We start from the raw sequence: 26,895 nt of genomic DNA, 5'->3' as shown, positions 1-26,895 counted from the left end.
TTATTATTATTATTATTATTATTAGTAGTAGTAGTAGTAGTAGTAGTAAGATATTAAGTTCCAAAATAATCCAGGGTCCTTGTCTTCCTTCGGCTTTCGATTTTTTCAAGGTAGCATTTGATTTATTTGCAGAAAGTCTAAAAAGTCTAAAAACATTTAATATTCCCATTTAACCTGCCAATGCATGTTATCCTAAGCTGCAAAGATGAATGACAATAATATGCATATTAATGACCTAAACACTGACATTTCATAACTTGATGAATACTTATGAATACTATTATTGTAATTTTTATTACAGTATCCTTGTATGACTGAGCTGTTACAACACCTTACCGCTACATGACATCCGTGACTGACATGAGCTCACTGTTGTGCTTCTTATTTCATGCTTCATACCTCTTCCTGTTGCTTTTTTCAGCTGGGACGACGTACATCTTTGGGAAAGGAGGAGGACTCATTACATTCAACTGGCCAACCAATGAGAGACCGAGCACCAGGACAGACAGGCTGACGGTTGGTTTTAGCACTTCCCTGAAAGATGGTATCCTGGTCAGGATTGACAGTGCAGCTGGTCTTGGGGACTATCTCATGTTGCACATAGTAAGTTCTCACACTCTTCTTTTTGTCTCATTTATGTTTGTCAAAGTGCAATCTTTCCTTTGTTTTGTCTAACTGCTCTATCTTTACAGTGTCAGTTGAAAGATGGAGTTCACTACAAGGTTATTATAGTTAACGAAAACTAACGAAATAACGAAAACTAGAATTGAAAAAACATCTTCGTTAACTGAAATAAAAATAAAAACTAGAGTTTTTAAAAAAACGATAACTAACTGAAACTGTATTGCGTGGTTACAAAACTAACTAAAACTAACTAAAATTATAGTGGAAATGTCCTTAGTTTTCGTTTTTGTCAACTTTTTTCATTCATAATTCAGTGTTTCTATTGGAACATGCAACACATGGTGAATATGTTTACTGAGACTGGGATGTCTACACTAGAACCAAAATTCAAAACAGTTATTAACCTTATTGGGGCTGAGATGATAAACCAAAGGAAATAAAGGCAAAATTTATTATGACCTCTTTGAATCTCGCACCCAACACATAGCCCATTACAAAAAAACTAACACTAAAACTAATAAAAACTAAACTAAAACTAAGCATTTTCAAAAACTAAACTAAAACTAGAAAACTCACTCTTAAAACTAACTAAAACTAACTGAATTTGAAAACAAAAATTCACAACAAAATTAAAACTAAAACTAATGAAAAATCCAAAACTATTATAACCTTGGTTCACTACCAGTAATATTGAAATGTAGCAGAGATAAGTAGTTAGAAAAAGGGCATACGAGAAAATCCTTAAAATCCTTGTTCTGGCTATGAGGATAGGGCTGTGCTTCTGCCATATTCAATTCACTTTTTATTTGCACAGTTCCCATAGCGGCATATGCATTTTGCATGTGTTTTGGGCCCCAGTATGCTTCATTCACAATCAATTATTTTTATGTTTTCCCACAGCATCTCCACTATGTGCTGTTACTTATACAGGTGCATCTCAATACATTAGAATATCATGGAAGGTTCCATTTCCAGTAGTTCAAGTCAAATAGCCCCTTCTTTGAGGCACTGAATTTTAGGTCTTCATTAAATGTAAGCTATAATCATTATAATTAGAAGAAATTAAATGAATTAAGACATGAATGTTTCATTCTGTGTGTAATGGATCTATATAATTTGTTATTTCCACATTTTGAATTGAATTACTGACATAAATACACTTTTCTATGATATTCTAATTTATTGAGATGCACCTGTGTGCAGATAGAGACTAAAAGTCTCAAGTTAGTGCTTATGGACATACATTTAGGTTTCTGCAGCTAAGGGGTTTGTCATTAAGATACAAGTGGGTCCAGGTTTCACACAGTAGATGGAACCTGATGTATGCAGCCACATTTGTTGATGTGCTTGTATTTTCTGTATTTCCAGGTGAGCAAAAGTGGTGTATACACAGCAACACAGACATATTGTGTGTGCTTAAGAGTAATAGACTGTTCGTAATTTAAATATGAGTTTAACACGGAGTCTGCAAGTTAATTTAATTAAATGATATCTGCCTTGTTATTCACCATTAAGGAAAATTTGCAATGTAACCACCTGTAGCCTACTGAAGTATCTGTTGTTTAAGGGTGCAAGATATCGTCAGTGTAGTTGTATTTTGGAGAAGCATATTGTAAGCCTATAATTAGTATTTACATGCATGTTAATGAGTAAAACTGAAGAGTGATAGTGCGTTTCACACAGTAGACGGATCCTGACGTGCAGCCACGTTAGTTGATGTGCTTGTATTTCTGTATTTCCAGTAACAAAGTAAAGGATTCATTCAAACTCATGCACGCCTTGGAGTCCCTTTTATCCAAGTGTGTGTGACTTTTGGAGCTAGTGTCAGCTACTTTCATTGGAAAAGAGTTGGCAACACTGACACCTACACTAACAAACCTTGTCTCACAGAAATCCGTGAAATAGCCACGGATTTCGCTTAACTCAAAATCCGTGGAATAGCCATGGAATCGCTCAAATTTCCGTGAAACTGACACGGATTTCGCTACAATGCAAGTTAATGACAGTCATATCCCGTGGCCATCCCATGGATATTTTTTCCTATTGGTTTGTTCCAAATCACGTGACTTTCAAGGTCCCGGCGGTCAGAACAAAAAACATGGCGGACAGTTCTCTCATTTTTAGTGAAAAAATTAATATTTTGACTTTGTTTCTGCATAAAAATGGATTTTGATCACATTTCTAGTGAGAAATATATGTTTTATTTTCTAAATATTCACTCAGTGAATGTACATAACCACTTTGTATGTTGGATTAGCCACGGGATATGACTGTCATTAACTTGCATTGTAGCGAAATCCGTGTCAGTTTCACGGAAATTTGAGCGATTCCGTGGCTATTCCACGGATTTCTGTGAGACCATGTTGACACTAACATACAGTCCAGTCCAGCAGGAGAGTAGCCATCAGTGAAAGCCTTCACTGGCATCTGACATGATAATTGTTGTATGTTGTAAAACATCAGATTCCCACACAGTAATCACAGTTCATTCAATAATTGAATCATACCACACTGTGGATTCTTCGATCAGGACAATTTAATTTAAACAGTGATAGCAAGGTTTGTTTGGCTCACAAGTTCAAATGTTTCAAAGTTTGAGTGATATAATTGAATAATTGTGTTCTCATTTCAGCAACAAGGCAAAATTGGAGTGACATTCAACATTGGCACAGTGGATATCAGTGTGCAGGAGAACAGTACGCCAGTGAATGATGGGAAGTATCATGTTGTTCGCTTCACCAGGAATGGTGGCAATGCTACGCTGCAGGTGGATAACTGGTCGATCAACGAACACTTCCCATCAGGTACGACACTGAGTCATCAATCTCATCTCAAACTAATAATCTTTACTGTACAAACATGTTAGCAATGATAATTATTAACAAATATGGCAATTAACAATGGATTTATTGCTAAATTGAAATGCACTAAGGCAATGGAACTGTGTCATTATAAAAAATAGTTGACATGGTCAATGGGCAGCATGTGCTTCCAACACAAGAGCAACATTATTCAATCTTTGTTCAACTCCTACTGTTTTCACACCTTGTGCCTTAAAAGGAGCACACACACACACACACACACACACACACACACACACACACTGGGAGTAGGCACACTCAGGTCTTTACTTCTCTACTTTGTGTACTCTTCTTTTTCTGAGCTATAGAGTGACTTAAATATGCATGAGACATAATTTCGCCTGTGTAAAGGGTAATTATGTGAACTGTGAATTCTGTGGACCTCAGTTGGTCTTCAGCAGGTAGACAGTGTTGGGTTTCTGAGGCAAATTGTCATATATTCCGGTCTGGTCCATTTTAAATCCCTTTCTGGACAGTATATGACTGATGTTACAGCATTTTGAATGTTCATCAGTGTGTTTTGGTTCAAAGGAAGAAACAGTACTAGTACCAGGATGCAAGAGGTTCTGGGTAATTCATTAGCACAAGTATTGATTGGCAGATGCATGGGCAGCCATCTTGGAGACCAGACTAACTCCTGGTGAGGTCCTCCGGTCTGCAGTAGATGTTTCACTGGTTGAGGCTCAGGGGGCAAATACAATACCCCAGAGAGGTGTGGCAGGCGTCACCATCCATGTTTTTATGGAACAGTTCTGAATTTCTGAAAACTTGAGAGAGGTTTGAGACAGAACCTGCGATCCAAGCTTTTTGAATTGCTCACCTCAGTGCTTGGAAGAGTCAATGCATTACTTTGTCATGTATTACAAGAACAGGATTTCCTGAAGGCCTGCCTACTATACTACAGCAGAAAGTGGAAGGTGTTTTGAGACTAGTGCAGAGATAAGTGGGAAGGACACTTTTTACACTCTGTCATTTCTCCAATTGCTGTCAAAACTCCATTAAACTTCTTGGAGAAGCTAGTTTTCAAATCTCCGATTGCCTCAAGAATCAGACCGTAGTTTTTTCCTTCATCTTCTGTGTTATTAGCAGTCTCCTCCTCCATTGAGCCACATTAGTTTTAGCTTCTCCTCCTTTGGTTAAACTGAATTCAATTTTCAACTGTGAAGGTCTGCCATGACTTTTACTCTGTCTGTCCACACTAGACACCATCAGAGTGTCCTCAGCGATGCTGTTGCTCATTTTAGTGACAACATTTTTAGGTTGTTGTAGAATTGTTTTTAAAAGGTTTTGCTGAGGAGCGAGACACATGACCACCCATCACGTCGCCATACCGGAAGTTCCTAAGCGACCTCTCTTACCCTCCTTGGAACTTCAAGTTGTTCACAGGGCTCTTTGTCTGTCCCCTTCTGTCCAGCCTCGGTTTGTAGCTTAACTATTTGAAAAACAGCTTCATAATGGTTGTTGATTCAGCCATCCAAATGCACAACTCAGAAGGCAGGTAACAGTTTAACCAGTCTTTATTGATATTGAGGTAATGTGCAGGAGGAATGGGTGGAGTGTCTTCCCACGATCCAACTGTGGCAGATGAGGTGACAAGAGCTCAGGAAAACAAAGTCTTTTGTTTGGCGTCCTCCATGTGGTAATGGCGAGGCTGCTTCAGCACGTAGAGCAGGTGTCAAACTCTGGCCCGCGGGCCAAATTTGGCCCGCAGTGTAATTTTATTTGGCCCACGAGGCAATACCAAATTCTTATATTGTACTATAAAAGCTGACCCGCCAGTATTATACGGCGCATTTACAGCTAATACTACAAATCCCACAATGCCCTGCTGTTGTTTTGGCGTGTCAATCAGGAACAGGACCCAGAAACGCGCTCCTCAGAGACAGTCGTCATAGCAACCTCAAGCTAGAGCTGTCTCCGAGCTACCCCTTCCCAAAAATGGCGAAAAGAAAGGCAGAATTTATTAACCTGTTGAAAAAGTTTATTTTGATATTTAAATCAGAAGGATGCAAATAGAAAAGAGGCATTGGATTTTTATTTAATTTTTATTTATAAATTAATGACATTGATGTGTTTTTTATTTGAAATTTGAGTTTGCATGTCTGCACTATTTAGTTATATATTGTATGTTTATAAGCATTGCTGGTTCCATATTTAATGTTAAAGCAAAACATGTTTGGTATATATTAAAAGGTTTATTTGTTCAATGTTGGCCCGCGATTTTATTCAAGTTTTACATTTTGGTCCATTGTGTATTTGAGTTTGACACCCCTGACGTAGAGAGAACTGATCTTGCAGTAAACTCACGTGACTGAGGAGCACATGGTAGCAAGCGACAGATCTCAAGCAATGCAAAAAAAAAACACAGAAATGGTTAGCACACAAGCTAATGAACATGTGGAGATAACAAATACACTAAAAAGGCCAAGGTATAAGGCTCTACCACAATGGGTGACGAAACGATCTGGAAACGAGTGAAGAGAAGACCGGGGTTTTATACTGTGAGGGTTGATTGCTGGATCTGGTACACTGGGTCCTGCCTGTGAATAAAGTCACGGCCATTTACTCACAAACACAGAAAACAGACAGGGGAGGAGACACAGGAGGATCAGACAAACAGGGAAGACAACAGCAAACAGAAGGGGAAGGAGGAGCTGCCAGGCACAGATCCTGACAGAGCGTGCTGAGCACTCTTTTTGTGGATTTGTTGTGTCTCTGGTTTGGGGACAGGGCCAGAATGGTCCACCTCCTTCCCAAACCAGCCAGTTAAAAACAGTCGCTGGTCTCCAATACAACTTGTGAGTGAGGGATCACATTTATGACCTGATGTTTATTGTTTATTGTTAAAAAGATCCCCATTAGCTGTCACCAAAAGTGGGACGAGCTAGTCTTCCTGGGGTCCACAAGACAAAACAAAAATCACTTAACAATTAAACATTGTAGACATTATTATATACGTCATCAGAAATCATTCCGAATAAGTTATTACATTCATATCTATTACATTAATTCTCACTTTCATACAGTAAATATGTTAATTCACTACTCACAAATTTAAATAGTGCATTCTCAAGTAATAATTAAAATATACTTTACTATTCAGTTCACGTATATTCAGTGGGCAATTATTACGTTGAACATACAAACTGACAAAACATAACCGAACTATAATGGTGCGCTGAAGCAAAAGTGGAGTCAGGTTCCAGTCTTTAGCTGGAGCTTCTGAGTTGAGACATTTGCTGTGCCAACATATAACACGATGCAAAACTTTTTGTTGTGATGTTTGAAATTGTTACACTCTGTCTGTTTTGTCTCATGTGTCCAATAACAGGGTTGATGTTATATATTTGTATATAACAATAATCCTGGCAAGATAGTAAATGTTATATTAGTTATGCTGTAACTAAAACAAGTTTAATAAAAATGTAATCTTCAGCTAAAATCATTTAAACACATTGTAAATATTCAGTAGTAAAGTGATATTTCCTGATGATCAATAAATGTCTTTATGAATGTCTTTTTAAACTTTAAAGGGATCAGTGACATTGAACGCTATGCAGTGGCAAATAAGAAAATTCCTTTCAAATACGCCAGACCAGTAGAAGAGTGGCTACAAGAGAAAGGTAATTCCAAACAAAATTGTTTCTATGCTTATGTGTTTTTACCATTTTGATAAAATGTGAAAAATGCCATCTGCACCATAGTGAGAAGATTCAACTATTGTTGTTTTCCTCCAGCTATGTCTTAAATGAAATGTGTGATTGAGTTTAAAGAACAATGAAACATTTTATTTACGGGTTTCTTCTGTGAAACATCAATTCTGAAGATACCACTTCAATTCAGGTCATAAGATACTCATAACTGTATTTTAAAGATATCACACCAAAATTGTAGTTTACATTTCTAACAGTACCTTTAAAGAGATTACCACTAGCAAAACTCTAGCATTAGCATGAATGAAAACTTACACATGGAACATTCAAAGTAAAATCCAGGTGTGCTAAAAATGATAAATAAATTCTTCAGGAGAAATTAAGGAGAGTCATATTTCACCAGAAATATATTAGATAGAAAATGTAAAGATCAGGAAAATACCAAACTGGTAAAGTTTGGTGTTTTCATAAATATTAATTAATATAAAGTGCACTGGTCATTCCTCCACCACAAAAAAAACAACCTTACTTTTGTTATAAATCAATAATGCAGCTAAAATGATACATTTAAAGGTGCTTTTCTCTGTTTAAATTTATCTCCTCCTCTAGGACGGCAGCTAACAATTTTTAACACTCAAGCAACAGTCGCTATCGGTGGAAGTGACCGCTCCCGGCCTTTTCAGGGTCAGCTGTCTGGCCTTTATTACAACGGCCTCAAAGTGTTGAACATGGCTGCTGAGGGCCACCACAAAATCATAATTAATGGAAGTGTGAGGTTGGTAGGTGATGTGCCTAGTGTGGCAGACTCAGCCAAGACCACCGCCTTGTCTCCAGAGATGTCCACCACCTTCATTGAGACTACCACCATGATGTCCACCACTACCACACGGAAACACAGATCCCCCTCGACTGTACAGGTATGGATATATAGACTTCTATAATAACTATACACATCGGAAACAGAAGACATACTCATTATATCCAATGAAGTAAAAATTACATCAATAAATACTGCATATTTCACATTAACTACTAATATAAATGATCATGTTATGTTCCCAATTAATTAAGTGGTGTGAAACACTACCCCTAACCCTAACCATATCATAATCCTACCCTACCCTACCCTAACCCTAGTTACGTCACTTTCTTTTGTTTTGGTAAATTCTATTTCTGTCCACCATTTCTTTAGAACTCACAGTGTGCAGTGGGACTTCGTGGTGCATTCAGGCGCACTTTGTAAATAGGCTATAGGGGAATAAATATTTAATAGCAACACAGAATGCACAAGTCATTATATTCCACTATATTTTTATACAACTGCGATACCACAAAAATGGGTCGCTGTAAAAAAATGTTTTAATAAAAACAGAATGCAATGATTTTTAAACAATTGCAACCAACACTAATTGGAATAAAGTACAGAGACACGATATTTCAAGTTTTGGAGTTTGCTGGTACCTGAATTTAAGTAAGCTGGGAACCAGAGGAATTTGCTTTGCTCATCTGTATTTAGCCATCGCTGAGACAATCAGGTTTAATAGGAAGACTGACATCCAGCACAACTCATGAATCGCCGATTAAACTGTCAAACTAGGCAGCGCTTCTTCAAATATGAATCAAGATTATGTTACTGCGTAGCCTGTCCCTCGCCTCAAATGTTTTAAGGAACACATTTTAGTGACTGTTTACCTGTAATTTTAGAAAGTTCGTGGCCTGGCCATCATGCTTGTCCTTCTTGGAAAGGACCAAGCAGCGTCCCCAACCTGTCAATCAGAAATGGTCGTCTGCTACCTCTCACTAATATCAACCCCTAAGCCACTTGGGATCAGACTGGGTGAAGTTGCTTGCCTGCTGGGTTAGAATGGGTTGAACGGGAAGACCGTAGTAAACTCTGGAAAGGACTTGTTGCCGTGAGGGCTGTGAAGGAAAGTTGAGTGTCGGCATTTCAGTGATGATGTCTCCAGAAGAACCTGGAAAGTAGAAATGGCTCTCTGGGTGAAATCCCGTTGACAGGAGTTCTAGTTAGAGAAAGAGACTCTAGTTGCTGAAAGTGGGCTCCAGGACATTGGCTGAATAAGGGTCATACTGAACTAGAGTCGTTCATGCTGTAGAGTCGTAAACACACACACACACACACACACGCACATGCGCGCACACACACACACGCACTGACAAAAAAAGTGAACAAGCGAACGTTGAGTTAAGACCTTTTTGTCAAACTACTGTTTCCAAGGTCAAAAATTAACTTTTCTTCTGATCTTCTTACTTGTTTTGTACGTTTTTCCTTGTCTTTTTGTGTCAACTTTGTTTTTGTTTTTTTGTGTCTTTTCTTTTTGTATTATGGATATCTTTGCTGTGGCTGTGACCCCTGACGACCAACATTCTTCCAAAGAAGCACACAGAAGACATTGTGTCATCTGCAGAGTGTTCGAGTGATGACGAAGACCTGGAGGAGTGTGAAACTAGCCATGCAGGTGGGCTAGGTTAGTTAGCATTTGCTTGCTTTTTTGTGCTTTCACTCATCTGCAGCAGAGGATCAAGGTGTCCTCAAAGCATCATATCCCCATGGTGAAACAAAGTGTAACTTCATAAACAATGTAGTATAACAGTAAGTAGAGCTGCACTACACAATACCCAATACAAGGAAAGCTGTATCATTAAATGCAAAGTTCAAATTCAAATTGAAAAAGGTTGAACTGGTGCATCAGTCATACAGAAAGTTCATTTAGTTTTCATTCAGTAACCATTAATATGATGAGCTACACTTGCACATGGGGTCTTCCAAAGTGGGTAACATGTTCACCAATATAAATACAAATTCTGTCTGTTGAGAGGAATAATAAGGGTTAGTACATGTCATCACAAATGTGCAAAATTTGTATGATGGTGAACCATGTTCTCTGCACTGATGCTGCAAAATGTATCACATCGTGTTCACTGCTCCTGCCATTCACTTAATTTTGAAACATTTTAACACTCTTTATTTTTAAATTTGTTTAAAATGTGTGTTGTTTGGTTTTCATTTGTTTCCATTTGTGTTTTTTCCATATTGGCTTACGTTCATACATGTAATAGAGAACAGATATCATTGAATTTCTGTGTACGAGTTTTTCTTTTTCTTTGTTTGGGTCATACTTTTGCTTTTAGGTGTACTTGTTATTCTGTCTTTTTTGTATCTAAATATTAAAAATTCCAAAATGTTTAAGCCTTGTGGTAACTCAGAGAATCGGTTTTGAAAGAATTTGGGAATTTCCATATTTTAGATGGATTGTTTTTCTAAAGGGTCTTAGTTTGAACATGTTCATAACATGTTTGTGTTGATATGTATTACCATGCAAAGCAATACAACACTACCTTTATAATCCAACCCGACAGCAAACAGAAGTGCTGCTGTTGGGTGTAAATGACGTCAGCTTCAGTATTGTCTTCATGTTGGGGAGGAAAAAAAAGCTTTCCAAGTCATGTAGGAAAAAAAACCCTTTCTGCTACAGTTATTACTCACATTCCACTCCAATTAAGTTACATAGGGGGGTATGGAATATTATACAAACCACAATTAACACAGTAAATGACTCTGATTAACAAACATGCACAATACATTGTCAGCAAATCATTGTATTTCTTCTATTAAGGCCTTTTCACCATACAATCATACATTTATCTCAAGAGTAGGGATGGGTGTTTGGAAGATATCTGCCAACTCTAGCATCTATACTGTTAACTATCAATTAATAGATAAATCGCTATGTTGTAATACATACTCCAGCATATATGGGCAAAAGCCTGTTTGAACTTGGACACTATTACTTTGAAAGGACTAAAAAAAGGACTAAATTCCTGTCGATCGTAAAACTAACTCAAGTGAGATTAAACTGTAAAGATAACATCAAGGAGTTCGGTAACACTTTACAATAACCATCATTTATAGATGGTAAATAGACCATTTATAAATGGTAAACAGATAGTTTATTAATGTTTAATCATCATTTATAAACCGTATAGGCCGTTTAGAATGGTGAATAGAAAATGTAATAATGTTGAACTATAATTTAAATTATGCCAAATAGATTACTTTACCATAAATTGCTTGAAAACATTTAAAGATTAAATATAGAATTTTGTAAATGGTTAATAATAATTGGTTTTTAAACCATCTATAAACATCACTTAGATGGTTATTGTAAAGTGTTACCAGGAGTTCAATGTTTTATGTTTCAGCCCCCGAAGAGGCATGAAGTTAGTTTTTACAGTAATCTTCATATTTAAATGTGTTTTGTGTTTAAGTTTAGTTTTGGAAAAAATTTTAACTCAGTAATTCATGCTAGCAAGGTTTAATACAGTAAGCTCAAATTAATACTCTTGTATTTATGTGTGTTTTATACTTGTTATTGCAACTTTCAGTTTGCAAACTGTAGCTTTATCCAACTTCATTCTCAGCTCATTGGCTTATTGACATACGGCTGCAGAACAGTACTCAGTGAGTACTGATACGCAGTCATAGATTAAAAAAAAGAAATTCCATGTGATCGACCAAATTCTTAACGTCCATTAATCGATCATCGGTTAATTATTCCCATCCCTACTCAAGAGTCTTTTCATCTAAAATGATGATGTGCTATTATGCAAATAAAAACCTGGGTGAACTGAGTTTGAGTGATGACATTTCATTAAAAAAACAAATATCAGGATGGGAAAAATCTGTAGTCTAATGCCAAATGGTAACATTTACAAGCATGGTTGGTGAGGATTAGTAGGTTCTAACTTTTGAAGGTCATTCCCAAATTTTTTCAAAAAGTATGTGAAAGGTTGTGGTGTAACTGGGTTTAACGCTGTGCTGTGTAGCCTGAGATTCATGGGGATTTGTGAAGAAAGACAAAGACAGGGCCCCAGTCATCCAATCATGTGTTTACACAGAAATTCACACCATCCTAACACGAACATCACTTAGACGTTTACAGCGGCATGCTTTTATTTCAAATTTCCTTTTCTGTATTTATTTTAGGAGTCAATGCTATTTCCTGTTTTGTATTGTCTTTCCTATTTTTTTTTTCTTTATTGAGACATCATTCTCGTCTATTCGCCAATCATCCAAAAATACACTACTGTATTTTGGCCTCATCATGTGTGGCATGACGTTTTGGTGGGTGATAATTGTTTCCACATATATGTATATATGGAGGGTACCATGTGGCTTTGTACCATGCAGCTTTTGATAAAAAAGATCCCTATTTTGATTTGAAAGCAAATGAAAAGGCAAAAAAAATCTTTTCTTACCATAAACTTTTTTATCTTGAACAGGAAAAGTTACATATGTAACTGTCTTGATTCTTTAGTCAGCCTTCCAGTGCCTTTCCCAACCTAGTCCTGTAGTGAATTTGTAACTATTTTTGATTAAAGAAGGTATAAAAAGATTTTTTTTGCCACACATTCTAGTACTTGACAATTTATTTTTTTCTCGTAAGCAATCATTTGTAACATAGTTTAGCAGACTCTTCAAATCATTCTCCAGGGTTGACCTTTGATCATTTATTTGCATGCTTTCTCATTGATCCTTGACTCCATGCCCCTGTATTTAGACTAACTTGGTTGCTTTGTCTGCATTTGTGTTGAAGTTGGAAAGCATTTTTACGGTTGCAACACCATCGAATGTCGTCTATCTTACCCCACACCGTCTTTATTTTGTCAGTGTGGCTGTTGTCTGTCTGGTTTGTTTGGAGAAGTTATCAAGTGATTCTGTTCTCTGTTGTAAATCTATCCTGTCTCCTTGACTTTCAATCCATTTCATAAGATGGCAATTAAAAAGGTTTTATGAATAACTGTTAGGTATTTGGCAAGAAACATATTTACCGTTTTTCCATGGAGACCATAAATATTCTCACTGATACAACATGATATTGGTACAAAACTACTGATTAATCATATAAATGTATATATATTTCCCACTAATGTCCAGATAATGCCTTAAAGCTCAAAGTTTCACTCATAAATCCCCAAACCATACTCTTACAATTGTGTTTAGCTAAACTTCTAGATCTTCAGTTTCTTAGTCAAAATTCACCCTTTACAAGTCAGAAAGTTATTAAGTATAGAGAACATAATCTATTAGACATAGATTTTGTCCACACTTAACCAGCTATAATTCTGAAAAGTCCATCCACAATTTATAAAGATATCTGACCACAATGAAAATCCAAAAAAAAAAACTGTGGGAAAACTCACAATCACAATTAATGAACAGACCAAAAGTTCTAAAAATTAACCACAAATCGCCTTTTTCTATATGTTTTCAAACCATTTTCTTGCCCTCATGGCAACGACTGGTTTCCATTAATTTTCTCTTGAGCATTGACTAGTAAGACATGTGCCATCTTATGGAAATCCTCTTCAGTTATCTTACACCCACATGGAAAATACATGTGGGTTGCATTAGGCAAAATATTGATTCATATGTCAAAAGACTTCATGAGGTTTAAGCTGGTATCCGTAATATTTATCAGTCATCATCCTTCTGAGTGGTGGAGTGCGCTGTTTACACACTGGGGTTGTTAGTTTCAGTAGCTGCAATATCTGGTTAATTGTTCTGATGGTGCATTTGTGCATTTTCCTCAAAGTGCAGATATTTACTACCATTGGTGGCTGTTTTGGTGTATGTATATGGGCAGAGCAATGTGTGCACAACTTACCCAACCCTCCAAATACATATAAAGCAAGTGCCCCCTTTTTACTACGTGCCTAGGTAAAAAAAAAAAAAACATTGAGTGCTATCAAGTTGGGCTTGAGAGTAATTCTAAGTTCTTATGTTAGTGAGATATAAAGAAAAAACTATGACGGCCTATTAGGGCCCAGTATGACAAAAAAAAACAGACCTGGGGGAGGGGTGTAATATTTAGAGAAAAAAGCGGCAAATCTAAGAGAAAAAAGTAGCAGTTTCATGAGAAAATAATTCGGAAAGATTTTGAAGCACATTGCCGTGAATTGGGCCTATTCAGAAGAAAATACCGTACTAATGTGGATGAGGTGAGAGCTTTTCTGCATCAAGAACTACAACGCAATGGACAGATACAGTGATATCGCTGGTTACGTCTACGGGCAATTTAAATGGGATTTGTGGTCCAGCAGGATACAATACAACAGATCATCAAATTAATAGATATTCATGGTGTGGAGCTTTGAAGAGCTCAGTGTCGTAGGCTCTGGCAGTACAACACTAAAGGGTTATAGAGCTACTTTTTTCTCGTATATTTACCACTTTTAATCTCATAATTGTGCTACTTTTTTCATAGATTTGCCACTTTTTTCTCATGAATCTGCCCCTTTTTTGTCCTAGATTTGCCACTTTTAATCTCATAAATCTGCTACTGTTTTCTCATGTAGATTTGCCACTTTTAATCTCATGAATCTGCTAATTTTTTCTCCTAGATTTGCCACTTTTAATCTCATAAATCTGTGACTTTTTTCTCCTAGATTTGCCACTTTAATTGTCATTTAATTTGTCACTTTAATCTCATAAATTTGCAACTATTTTCTTGAAATATTACCCCGTCCCCCAGTCCGTATTTTTTTCTTCTCATACTTGTCCCTAATATGCCATGTGAAAGAACCCTTGGACCCACTATAAACTGCTATTAAGTCAGTGCACGCCTGTCATGATCATCAATGCCAACAATGGAGGTGTCACATACTATAAGGTGTATTTTAATTCATCAAATTCAACATTTTAAATCCATCTGTATGTGATGTCATTAGCTGGAAAAACTTTTACTTTGGCAGGTTTAGAATCAACTGCAAGCTTTCATACAAACTGCAGCTCCCACCACTGCAAAGGGTGAGAACATGCACAGTGTTATGGATATCAGCTTCAAACTTGTTTTTTGACTCTTTATCATACTTGAATCCTAATTAAATTGCACTTCACATATAGCACACGATAAAATACTATTGATATATGTTTTGTGTTTTTATTTTGTTCCTCTTCCCCAATGCTATCAGTTAAACTTGAGCTGTGTCCCAATTGCATACTACACACTAATATTAACCGTTTTTTGTTTTATTTTGTTTGTTTTGTTTGTTTTGCTTTTGGTGGGAGGTGGGCAGGGTGTTTGTTCACAAGGGAAAAGTGACAAAATGATGCATACTCAAACATGCCAGTTTGCATACTGACTTCACTTGATGTTGAGTGTGGTGATGCACATTGCAATGCAATGCACAACAGAAATAGAGGAGAATTGGCTGTAGCTTTACAAAGTTGCAGTTTGACTGACATTTGTCTGCACACATGTTGTATCATAAGTATCACATGTTGTTCCTTGCCAGTACAAACTGTCACGTTAACTTAATTCACTATTTTTTGATATAGTAAGGGATTGGGACACAGTGTCCGTTTCCTATTTTTCTAACATTGGTCAGTCTTACCTGCTCCTATTTTGCTGTGTTGTTTCTTTTCTACTTTCCCTAAATGCAACTTACTTTAAGCATGCATCAACATCCTGCAGTACGACTAAAACAAAACCAAAAAATGATAACAATAACCCATTCTCAGCCAGTACCGTCTCTCTCTGATGTACACCCAGACTGCACGGCCGGTTCATGTTTAAAGACTAACATTACAGATAGATTGTCATGAGAGAGGAGCCCTACCTCCAGTCGAGTGCCTCTCTCAACAGTGTCTGTTTTATATTGTGTGCATCTGGTTGTAATGTGTGCAAAATTATGACTTTGTTCTTTCATCTTAACATTTTTCATTTGATAATTTTAACTGGTCATATTTTTTTCGTATTGATCCAATTGATCACTGGCATTTTGGTTCTGGTTTTTGGCTTATTAAGTATGTTTGTTTTTTTTGTTTTTTTTTAGCAATCAGATAATTATTTCAATCAGTGTGAACTTTTTTTATATATATAATTAGACTTTTTTTGTTAAATTTGGAACTACTTCAGTGACTAACTTGTGTGTTTTCAATTGGTATTCTTTCCTGGCAAATAAAAACAGTAAATGTTCAAAAGTTGCACAAGCAACTTCAAGCATTTTGGAAATGTTTATGCAAAAGCCCACAAATTAGTAGGTTTAGTTCCAGATCCACTTCTCACATATCTTCCATTTTTCAGATTTTTTCTATTTTGACCAAACAAATTCATCTTTGCTGAATAATATTTTGACTGTGAGACAAAAACAAATGAATTGCATGGCTAAGAAGTTGCAGTTTAGGGTTTGTCAGACTTGTCACTGTTAGAGTTCTTCTGTTCTTTTCTGTAGATGGGCATGTATATTGCTCATTGTTTGTATATCCCCATCCCTTCCTTACAGCCAAAAGCTCTAATGCCGCCCGACCGCTCCGTACTGCCTTTACATGGACATGGCAACTGACTTACACTGTCACCCTCATCACCCTCATTTCCTATGTAGTATGTTCATAGGTCCCGCCCCTTCTTCACCTTCTCCCTTGTCTTTAGAGATATTAAAGTATAAAGTCATCCATTCATTCTACACTAAAGATCAAATTACAATTTAAGCAAAAACTGTAACATGAATAGATTTTAGATACTACTGAAGTCTATTGCAAATGAAAAAAATGTAGATAACACATTTTTTTGTAAAAACAAATGATTTACCAGGAAAAAACAAAACATAAAAAAACAGAATTATGGTGTTTATTTTTTATGTTATGTGTTGTGGATGTATGTGTTGTTGCCTCCCTGTACCGTCGTGTTTAAGATAGAACACAATCTACAATGGATAAAAATGATATTTAACGGTACCAAGTGGCTATTCAACATTCTTACACAACTTTTCCTTTATAAATTCTTTTCTTCATGCCTAAATCATGCGGGCAATTTGTTGATGTAAGTTGACACAATACAATATGTATGTTTACACTCTCTTTGGAAAATTCTTTTTTTTTTGAAGATGCAGTTTGTAAAATGTGAAGAATAAAGGATCTCAAAATGTTTAGTCTTGTTTATCTCAAACTGAAAACAATCCTAAGTGGGTAGATGCTACATGTAGCAATTTTTAGCAATTTCACATTACAGGAAACGGTCATTTGTAAACAGGTAGGTGCTAAATAAATAATCTTAATTTGGATTTTAGATTTCTGTCCATTAAGCTAACATCTGCCACATATGCAGTGGTGGAAAAAGTATTCAGATTCTTTATTTAAGTAAAAGTACTAATACTACACTGCAGAATTACTCCACTGCAAGTAAAAGTCCTGCATTCAAAACTTACTGAAGTAAAAGTACAAAAGTATCAGCATTAAAATGTACTTAAAGTATCAAAAGTAAAAGTACTTGTTATGCAGAATGGAGCCACTCAGATTGTTTTATATATTCAAAAAGTAATGTTAGATTATTTTTAGCGATGCATTTATGTGAGCAGCATTTTACTTCTGTAAATTAATATACTGTTATAAGATTACATTAAAAAAAGTCTAAAAACTTTTAATTTATCATGTTTTCATGCTAAATCTTGATGTGAAAAGTAACTATAGCTGTCAGCTAACTGTAGTGGAGTAAACAGTACAATATTCGCCTAAAATTGTAGCGGAGTAGAAGTATAAAGTTATGCAAAATGGAAATACTCAAGTAAAGTACAAGTACTTTAAAATTGTACTTAAGTACACTACTTGAGTAAATTGACTCAGTTACTTTCCACCACTGCACATATGCTTATGTTGCTCATTCTTTTAACTACATTAAATACATTCAAAACAATAAACGACTACCTAAGGTATCGTATGGTTCACTAAACTGCTACATGTACGATCTACCTTTTATCTTACAAACTGCATTTCCAATAAAGTTGAGGAAAAACTGAATGCGTTTTTAATTGTGTGTGTGTGATGAAACAATAGAGTAACATTGCCTTGATTATATATCTTATGTGTGCTTGTGAATGTATATGTTGGTGTTTGTGATAACAGTTTGCTTGAACAAATATGCATCAAAGATTCAGAATGTGGATACTTTTCATGTCAATGGCACTTTGAATGTTCACTCCAGTGATACTTGCTGCTCTCCCTAAAAGTAAAAGAAGTTCCCATGTCACAACATCTACTTCTCTTGTTGTTTGTTTGTGCTGAAATGTACTGTTAATGTACTGTTAATCATAAATAATCTCTGTTGGGTAGGTTACTATGCCCAGCTCTGTCAAAGCGCATTTAAATTCTAAAGGCTAATACATATTTTGCAAGAACAGAGAAATTGGTTCTCTCTCCCAGGGCCCTGGAGATTAGATTAGATTAGATTAGATTAGATTAGATTAGATTAGATTTTATTTGTCATTGCACAGAAATACAACGAAATTCAATGCACTCAGGTACTGGACTCATATAAAAAAAGCATAATAAATAGTAAATAACAAGATACATTCTTATCATCTCATCTCAATAAATAGTAAATAGAAAAGATACATTCTCATTCTCTCAGCACTTAATATATTCATGTCATTCATTCACTGTACCATCAATTTAGTGCCATTGTATGCATTAAAAACAATACTGTAATTATATAAATATATAAAGTGCAGAGCAGCAGAGAGAGAACCAATTTATCTGTTCTTGACACATCATCTGGGCAGAACTTTGTTCTTCTGTGGTGTCCAAGAACTATGATTTGATTGGTCAGAAATTTTAATTTGAATGAGACTTGCACTGCAGTGAGAGGGCCCTATGAGAACTTTCCAGGAGTTCTGCAGTGGAGTTTCTTATGAAGTGTGAAGTGTCCTGGCCAGAAAGAACTTTTTTCTTGTTCTTACTACCTCAAGAACAAAAACAAATTCCTCTGTTCTTGTGGAGTATGTAAAGGGCTAGAAGCAGCCACACCTCGATGTTACATCCTCTTTATTTTAGCAAATATGGAAAATACAGTGATACTTTCATGTTTAACAGGCTGCCTGGTCTCACAGGAATCCGTGAAATAGCCACGGATTCGCTTAACTCAAAATTCGTGGAATAGCCACGGAATCACTCAAATTTCCGTGAAACTGACACGGATTTGGCTACAATGCAAGTTAATGACATGGATATTTTTTCCTATTGGTTTGTTCCAAGTCACGTGACTTTTAAGGTCCTGGCGGTCAGAACAAAAAACATGGCGGACAGTTCTCTCCTTTTTAGTGAAAAAATCAATATTTTGACTTAGTTTCTGCATAAAAATGGATTTTGATCACATTTCTAGTGAGAAATATATGATTTATTTTCTAAATATTCACTCAGTGAATGTACATAATCACTTTGTATGTTGGAATAGCCACGGGATATGACTGTCATTAACTTGCATTGTAGCGAAATCCGTGACAGTTTCACGGAAATTTGAGTGATTCCGTGGCTATTCCACGGATTTTGAGTTAAGCAAATCCGTGGCTATTTCACTGATTCCTGTGAGACCATGTTGGAAATAGAGTACTGCCAGTGATTGGCAAACTATTGAAGAACTACTTGATATGTTACAGTTATTAGTATTTACAAGGGGTGAACATTCAGGGGACTTTGACTTCCATTGTCAGATTATAAACATAAAGTTATTATAGTTCGACAGCTTTTTCTTGGTCACAGAGCTTCTTTTACCATAGAATCATCGTCCCTTGTTGAAAAAAGAACATTTGAATGGCAGCATAATGAAACGGAAATGGTAAATGTCATGAAATTTGCATAAATCTGATCCTTGTTGACACAGTTTATTTGCATCGAAGTCACTGATGGAGGAGATATCTATTTTTATCTCATTCAGGTTTCATAGTTCTGTCTTCAGGGTGGCTAAAACTTGTGCCCAAACAGGTTGTTTGTTTCCACTCACTGAAATATAATTTTAAGATCACTTTTACGTCCAGACCAGCTCTGCAGCTAAGAAATTCCTGTAGAACTATAACTACAATTTTCTGTACTATTGTAATAAAGCAACAGGTTTAAGAAGGTTGGAGAGCCGTTAAGCAGCAAGGCTGACGTTGCTATAGCAACCTGTAGTTTGGATAATACCTTTGATTTGATCTAAATTAATTATACTGCATCATTTCACTGCTGTGAACTGAAAGGTTATTAATGTTTATTTTGACTCAATACATTTTAATTTATTTGAATTTAGCAATTTAAATGAGGAAGTCTACTTTACTGCAGCGAGCACACTGAATTTAATGCTTGATTTTCCTGGCTCATCCTTGTCTTAAGCCTTTTGAAATATTTAATGTTGATTTTCCTTTCTTTTGTTTTAGTTTAGTAGTCTTAAAATGATATGCTAACTTTATTGTCATGGATCTGGGTTGAGTTGTTGCCTGTTGTATTGTTCTTTCCAGAGGTAAAGTTTGGACACACATTCTCATTCAATGGTATAAAAATATCCAAACTATGATGGAACACATATGGAATTATGGAGTGAACAAAAAAGTGACAAACAAACCAGTTTTATGTTTTAGATACCTCAGAGTATCCTTTAACCTTTTGCTTTGATGCTCTCAAACACATAAAGGCTGCGTTCAGACTGCAGGCGAATCTGATTCAAATCAGATTCCTACTCAAATCCGATTTTTAGGGCTGACTGTCCACACTATTTTAAGAAAGTGTCCAAATCGGATATGGCTCTGTTCAGATTGGGCCACATTGTTGACTGATCTGACAGGTTGCCATAGTAACGGCGTCAGAGAGTCATATAATTGCGACAGCGACAAGAACAACAACAACAAACCTCACCTCAGTATATTGGCCTTATCACTGTCCAGTAGAGGTGCAGAACATCTGAGACGCACCAGGGGAGAAACCGGGCGGATGGACGCCCCCGTCGGGCCGCATGAGTCGGGCGCGGCTGTCGGTGGACACCTCGTCTCTGCGCTACCGGCGCTACGCGTGCCGCGTAGAGTGACGTCACGGACAGTCAAAACCGATCTGAGTGTTTGGAGGTTCAGACTGAGACGCATCTGTCCAAATGCGATCTGAGACTACCTCCCGATGGTGGTTTCGATCCGGTTTGCAAAAATCGGATTTCATGTGATTTGTGACTGTTCAGACTTCAAAAGAGCCATCCAGTTCCAATCTGGATGGGCTAAAAATCGGATTTTGGCTGGCAGTCTGAACGCGGCCACAGGCCCCGTTCACACGAGGACGGTCTGAACAGAAGACGCAAAAGTGGCGTCGCGTCTTCACTTTTTGTTCCTCGTTTAGACGAGCGTTTTCGGGAGGAAATCTGCGTGAATACGGTGACGCAAAAGTGTGTGAAATTGGATTGTATGCAGCCAGGCGGCATCACTTAAAGCGATAAGAGCATCTTTGGGCATGCAGAAGTTTTCACGCCACACATTTTCATCAGCTTCTCCTTCCACAAAGTTCTCCACCATCCACTAGATCTCCCAGGTCTCGTTCACAGCCGTCTGGCTCGCCTCCGACGAATTGCTGCATCCAAAATGTGATAGAGGTTTTTACAGATCCTTCTCTGTTCACTAATACTATCTGTACAGATCCTGTACATTTGGTGGAAAGACTCCTGTAAGTTTATTAGAGCTGCCAGAGCAGCTTGAAGGTCCGACGCATGGAAATAATCCCACGTTTGTTTATTTTCCTGTACTGGAGCATGTATGTGACGTAAACACATACGTGACGTGAGCAGATCAGATCAGAGTTTTGCGTCTTGTCAGTGTAGACGGACACGCTATGGCGGAGCGTATTTAACTTTTCCACTTTGGAAGGTGGTTTTAGATTTTTGCGTCTTTAAGCCTCAAAAACGCCGTCACCGTCTAAACGAAAGGCACTTCCGATAAAATATTTTGTTGTTTTTACCCGCGAGCGTCCTCGTGTGAACAGGGCCTAAGACGGCAAAAAATCCTATTAATTAAGTCTTGACGAGGCGCACCTGTTAACTGAAAACCATCCAGGTGATCAGCTCATGAAGCTGATTGAGAGAATAACAGAAGAGTGCAAAGCTGTCATCAGAACAAGAGGTGGATACTTCCAAGAATCTAAAATCTAAAACATATTCTGGTTTGTTTAACACTTTTTTTAAACTTCATAATTCCTAGAGGTGAGGGGAAAATTTATACTGAGTAGTATCGTGATATTTTGCGATATTCTATCGATTCATGACTGCCAAGTATCGATATCGCTCCAACGGTTGATGGCCCGTCAGTATTTTCGCCGTTATTTCTCACTTTTATGAATATCCAGGCATCAGGATATCGTGTTGGGAAGTTGTCGAAATAAAGCTGCAAAGTTAGGCTTTTATTTGACAAAACAATTCTTGATTGAATTTAATTTTGTGGGGAAAAAATGAAGTTAACAGTTAAATCACAATATATTTTATCGCAATACTCACCATATGGAAAAATGCTTAAAATCGCAATAATATCGTATCGTGACTCAAGTATCGGGATAAAATCGTACCCTGGAGCCTCTGCTGATTCACACCTCTAATAATTCCATATGTGTTCTTTCATAGTTTTGATGTCTTCAGTATTAATCTATAATGTTAACAATATATAAAAAACATTAAATGAGAAGGTGAGCCAAAAATTTTGCCTGGTACTGTATTTAATTGAATATATTTAATAATCCACCCATGCTGCTCTCTAACATGCCTGCCTGTCTGTCTCTGACCCCAGGAGCTGAGTTAGTCATCCCAGTACTTCAGGATCCATTAGCGCACCCCTCTGTAGCTCCTCGTGCACCCTTCATTCCCACTCCCTCAACCCACCACCCACTCCTCACCATTATTGAGACCACCAAAGAGTCCCTGTCCAAGGCCACTGAGGCGGGGGTACCTTGCTTGTCGGACCGAGGCAGCGATGATTGTGATGATGATGGCTTGGTGATATCGGGGTATGGCTCTGGGGAAGCGTTCAAGTCTAACCTGCCCCCCTACTGATGATGAAGATTTTTACACGACCTTCTCCTTGGTAACAGATAAGACCTTATCCACATCAGGCTTTGAAGGTGGCTACAAAGCTCACGCGCCCAAGACTTTTAGACCTAACAAACCTTCAATCTTCAGACGTGGTAGGACTACCACTACCGCCATACTACTAACCGCCGACCAGAGCCGCACCACCGCCACCTCTGCCTCCACCGCAACCCTCCACAATGCTCCGGCTAAAGAGCCGGCTGGCAAAATGAATAACCGCGAGCTAAAACCCCAGCCCGACCTAGTGTTGCTTCCATTGCCCACATCCTTTGAGGTAGACAGAACCAAGCTGAGGGGCCCATTAATAACCTCCCCAATGTTCCGTAATATACCCACAGCACTCCCTACAGAGCCGGGCGTCAGGCGAGTTCCAGGGCCCTCGGAAGTGGTCCGTGAATCTAGCAGCACCACCGGGATGGTCATCGGAATAGTGGCGGCCGCTGCCCTCTGCATCCTCATCCTTCTGTATGCCATGTATAAGTACAGGAACAGGGATGAAGGCTCCTACCAAGTGGACGAGAGCAGAAACTACATAACCAACTCAGCTGTGCAGAGCAACGGGGCTGTCATGAAGGACAAACAGCAGAGCTTGAAAGGCAGCAACAAGAAACAGAAAAATAAGGATAAGGAGTATTATGTGTGACTGTGAGACTTTCGTGAACATGAGAGAGTGAAGAAAGAAAGAAAGAAAGAAAGAAATAAAGCACTGAGAGAACATTTACTTATCTGTTTCCTTGCGAGGAGCTATGACAAATGATGGTATAACATGGAACTTGAATAATCTTATACTGTGCTGAGTAGTTGAACTGATGATATGTACTGTAATATAAAGCACACTTACTATTGTAAGCATAAAGACAAGGCTAAATAGAAACTTTAGAGACCTTACTCTTCTATCTGGTCAGAGACGTTATCAGTATAGAATATTTCACAACTACATCATTCTCCCAAGTGACTTTTAGAGCTATGTGATCCTTGGCATTAAACAAAAAACTTTTTTGTAAAATTCTTAATTACAAAAGGCTCATAATCTTACACATTTTCAGCATGTAAGCAACATGTAGTGCTTAACAAGAGGGGGTCAGGCACACCGTCATTGTAAAAGTAAAAAAGGACTCTTGTTGTATCAGAGTATGACAAATTTTTATGGTTTATACATAATACAGGTGTGGTGTCTAACTTATTTTTGCTTTAAGCAAAAGGGAAAAAAATGACAAAAAGACAGCAAGAAAAGAAAACTATTTCTGTGTATAAAATGATACCAAGTGAGTAAATTGCTGACAGCAATTCTCCTAAAATCTGTTTTTGCTCTGGCATCTGATTCATCTAAATTATTCTCATTCTTCGACTGGCAGAGTGTCTCACTTTGTGGAAAGAAGTGGCTGGTTCTCTAGGTAAAAAGCAACTGATTGTAAAATGCATGCCATCCTAATTCTACAGTAAAGTCCAGTACAGTAAAAGTCCAGTATACAGTGTTTAACTTGGACCGACTTATTTTAATCAAGGCCAAACTGTTCTTCTTTATCAGATCAGAACTTAGCCCCTCTCCTCCTCCGAACCCCTCGGAAATGTTAAGCATTAAAAAAGCATCTCTTAAAAAAAGGTCTATCATCGATGCACAGCCGGAGGTGGTTTTATCTTTTAGAAAACTGTATGTTGGTTCATTGCCTGTCGTTCTCTTTTTCTATGAAGGTGTCAGGAGGAAGACAAATGCAGTACTACAACACTGTTAACAAATGTGTATACAGAAATAAATCAAATGTTGAAAGTGTGAATTATATCTTCTGTCACAGTAAACTGTGTCAAAAAACAAGAAATTTGTTTACATATTTTATTACATGCTAGCTGTTGTACTTTGTAGGTAGGAAATTGTACATATACCATGACAGTTGTAATTTTTAGTACCTCTATTGTACAGACTGAGCATATGGTTTATCAGCGTATTTCATGACAGAATCTATTAACTGTTAATTTACATGGAGAAAAACTTTAATCGGAATGTGGAGAATCATATTGATATTTCATAAAGAATAAAAATGTATTGTTAGCCTAGAGATCTAACCAGAGATGTTTCTAAAGTTGCATGAATATTTAACTACTTGCAGTTGTCCAACAAATACAAGGTGCCCTTCCTTCTGTATCATGGCTTTCTTGTTCTGGGTTACACTAGTGATATTTTCTTTTTGGAAGAGAATAAAGTCAGAGTTATTACAGAAAGACAACGAGGCTATAATGGATGGGGTAGTTTAAAAGAGCTAAAAATGGTATATTTTTGTTTTGTTTTTTAAGTGGGACTGGTCACCTCAAATCATTGTCTCGTCACATTTTTTTTTATCATTTGTTAACAATATTTACCTGTCCATTTACGTTTACATTATCTGCCAAGCGTCATTTAATGATGTGGAGGTGCAGTCTTTTTCTTGCCTGAAATTCACATTTTTTGTGTTATAATTGTTACTTTTCATAACTTTTTTTCATCAGTTTGATAACAAATAAAACATTCTCTTTTTCTCTGAAATTATACTGTAGTCTTTGGATAAATCCAGTTATGCAATTACTCATGGTCATACTGTACCAAAATTAATATTTGCACTCATTCTCACCATAGAATAATTCAGACTTTGAAAACTTGGTTTCAAATCTTTAGTTTTTCTTTACAATATTAAATATGAATGACTAAATGAATAATGTTCAGCTAATTATTGTTCCATCAGGGCCGATTGGGTGTGGTGTGACAGTGGCCTAGAGCAACATGAGCAAACAACTGCAACTGTCATCATATTTTGATTCAAATATTGCTTAATTAATGTCACATGTCTATTATTTTTTATCATGAGGTATTGTTGTGTTCAAATTTTCTCTAGACTCAACGATAAGGCATTGCTGCTGTGTCTTTACCCCTCCTCCTCACTGACATGATGTATAGCAACAGCAGCTCAAGTCGAGGCTTGATGAGTTGTGTGGCTTGATGTTACTGATGTGTTGGATCAATATGAAGCTGTTCATACTGGAATAGTGCAGCTGAGTGAACATGTAACACATACTTGTACCAGATGTCAAGTGGGAGTGAGGCCGTTGTCGGGGAAATCTGTTCAAAATGTTCCATCTACAATGAAGGAGATGGGTGACCCTGTGACCATACCATTATCCTGCCTACATAACTCCCTTTGCATAAATGTGTCAAACATTAATAGGCAGATGATTCCAGATGAGGTTGGTTTTGTCTTCTCTGCAAGCTAGAGGCTTCTTCAGTGGGGATACTTGTGAAAAGTCGCAGTGGGGGACAAAATCGACACATCATAGTATCGGGATATTTTGCATGGCAATGAACCTGGTCTCACAGGAATCCGTGAAATAGCCACGGATTCGCTTAACTCAAAATCCGTGGAATAGCCACGGAATCCCTCAAATATCCGTGAAACTGACACGGATTTCACTACAATGCAAGTTAATGACCCATATGTTAATGATGTCATATCCCGTGGCTATTCCATGGATATTTTTCCTATTGGTTTGTTCTAAGTCACGTGACTTTTAAGGTCCCGGCGGTCAGAACAAAAAACATGGCGGGCAGTTCTCTCATTTTTAGTGAAAGAATCAATATTTTGACTTAGTTTCTGCATAAAAATGGATTTTTATCACATTTCTAGCGAGAAATATATGTTTTATTTTCTAAATATTCACTCAGTGAATGTACATAATCACTTTGTATGTTGGAATAGCCACGGGATATGACTGTCATTAACTTGCATTGTAGCGAAATTCGTGTCAGTTTCACGGAAATTTGAGCGATTCCGTGGCTATTCCACGGATTTTGAGTTAAGCGAATCCGTGGCTATTTTACGGATTCCTGTGAGACCATGTTGATGGTAATATATC

General features: G+C 37.2%; 1 protein-coding gene across 1 annotated transcript in view; it reads left to right on the top strand.

Annotated features, from left to right (window-relative positions):
* The window catches only part of nrxn3a (neurexin 3a), a 181,127-nt gene extending 155,494 nt beyond the window's left edge, over window positions 1–25,633 (top strand). The window contains exons 17-23 of the mRNA XM_059352887.1: window positions 422–603; window positions 693–722; window positions 3,257–3,428; window positions 7,019–7,108; window positions 7,748–8,055; window positions 9,534–9,615; window positions 23,355–25,633. Of these exons, the coding sequence (XP_059208870.1) occupies window positions 422–603; window positions 693–722; window positions 3,257–3,428; window positions 7,019–7,108; window positions 7,748–8,055; window positions 9,534–9,615; window positions 23,355–23,659 (1,169 nt within the window). The 3' untranslated portion in view covers window positions 23,660–25,633. The remainder of the gene's footprint in view (window positions 1–421; window positions 604–692; window positions 723–3,256; window positions 3,429–7,018; window positions 7,109–7,747; window positions 8,056–9,533; window positions 9,616–23,354) is intronic.
* Window positions 25,634–26,895: the final 1,262 nt, after the last annotated feature.

The sequence above is a fragment of the Centropristis striata genome, chromosome 16, assembly GCF_030273125.1.
Source record: "Centropristis striata isolate RG_2023a ecotype Rhode Island chromosome 16, C.striata_1.0, whole genome shotgun sequence".
In the NCBI taxonomy this organism is placed as follows: domain Eukaryota; kingdom Metazoa; phylum Chordata; class Actinopteri; order Perciformes; family Serranidae; genus Centropristis; species Centropristis striata.
Note: the sequence above shows the minus strand (reverse complement) of the source record. Positions and strands in the feature narration are given on the sequence as shown.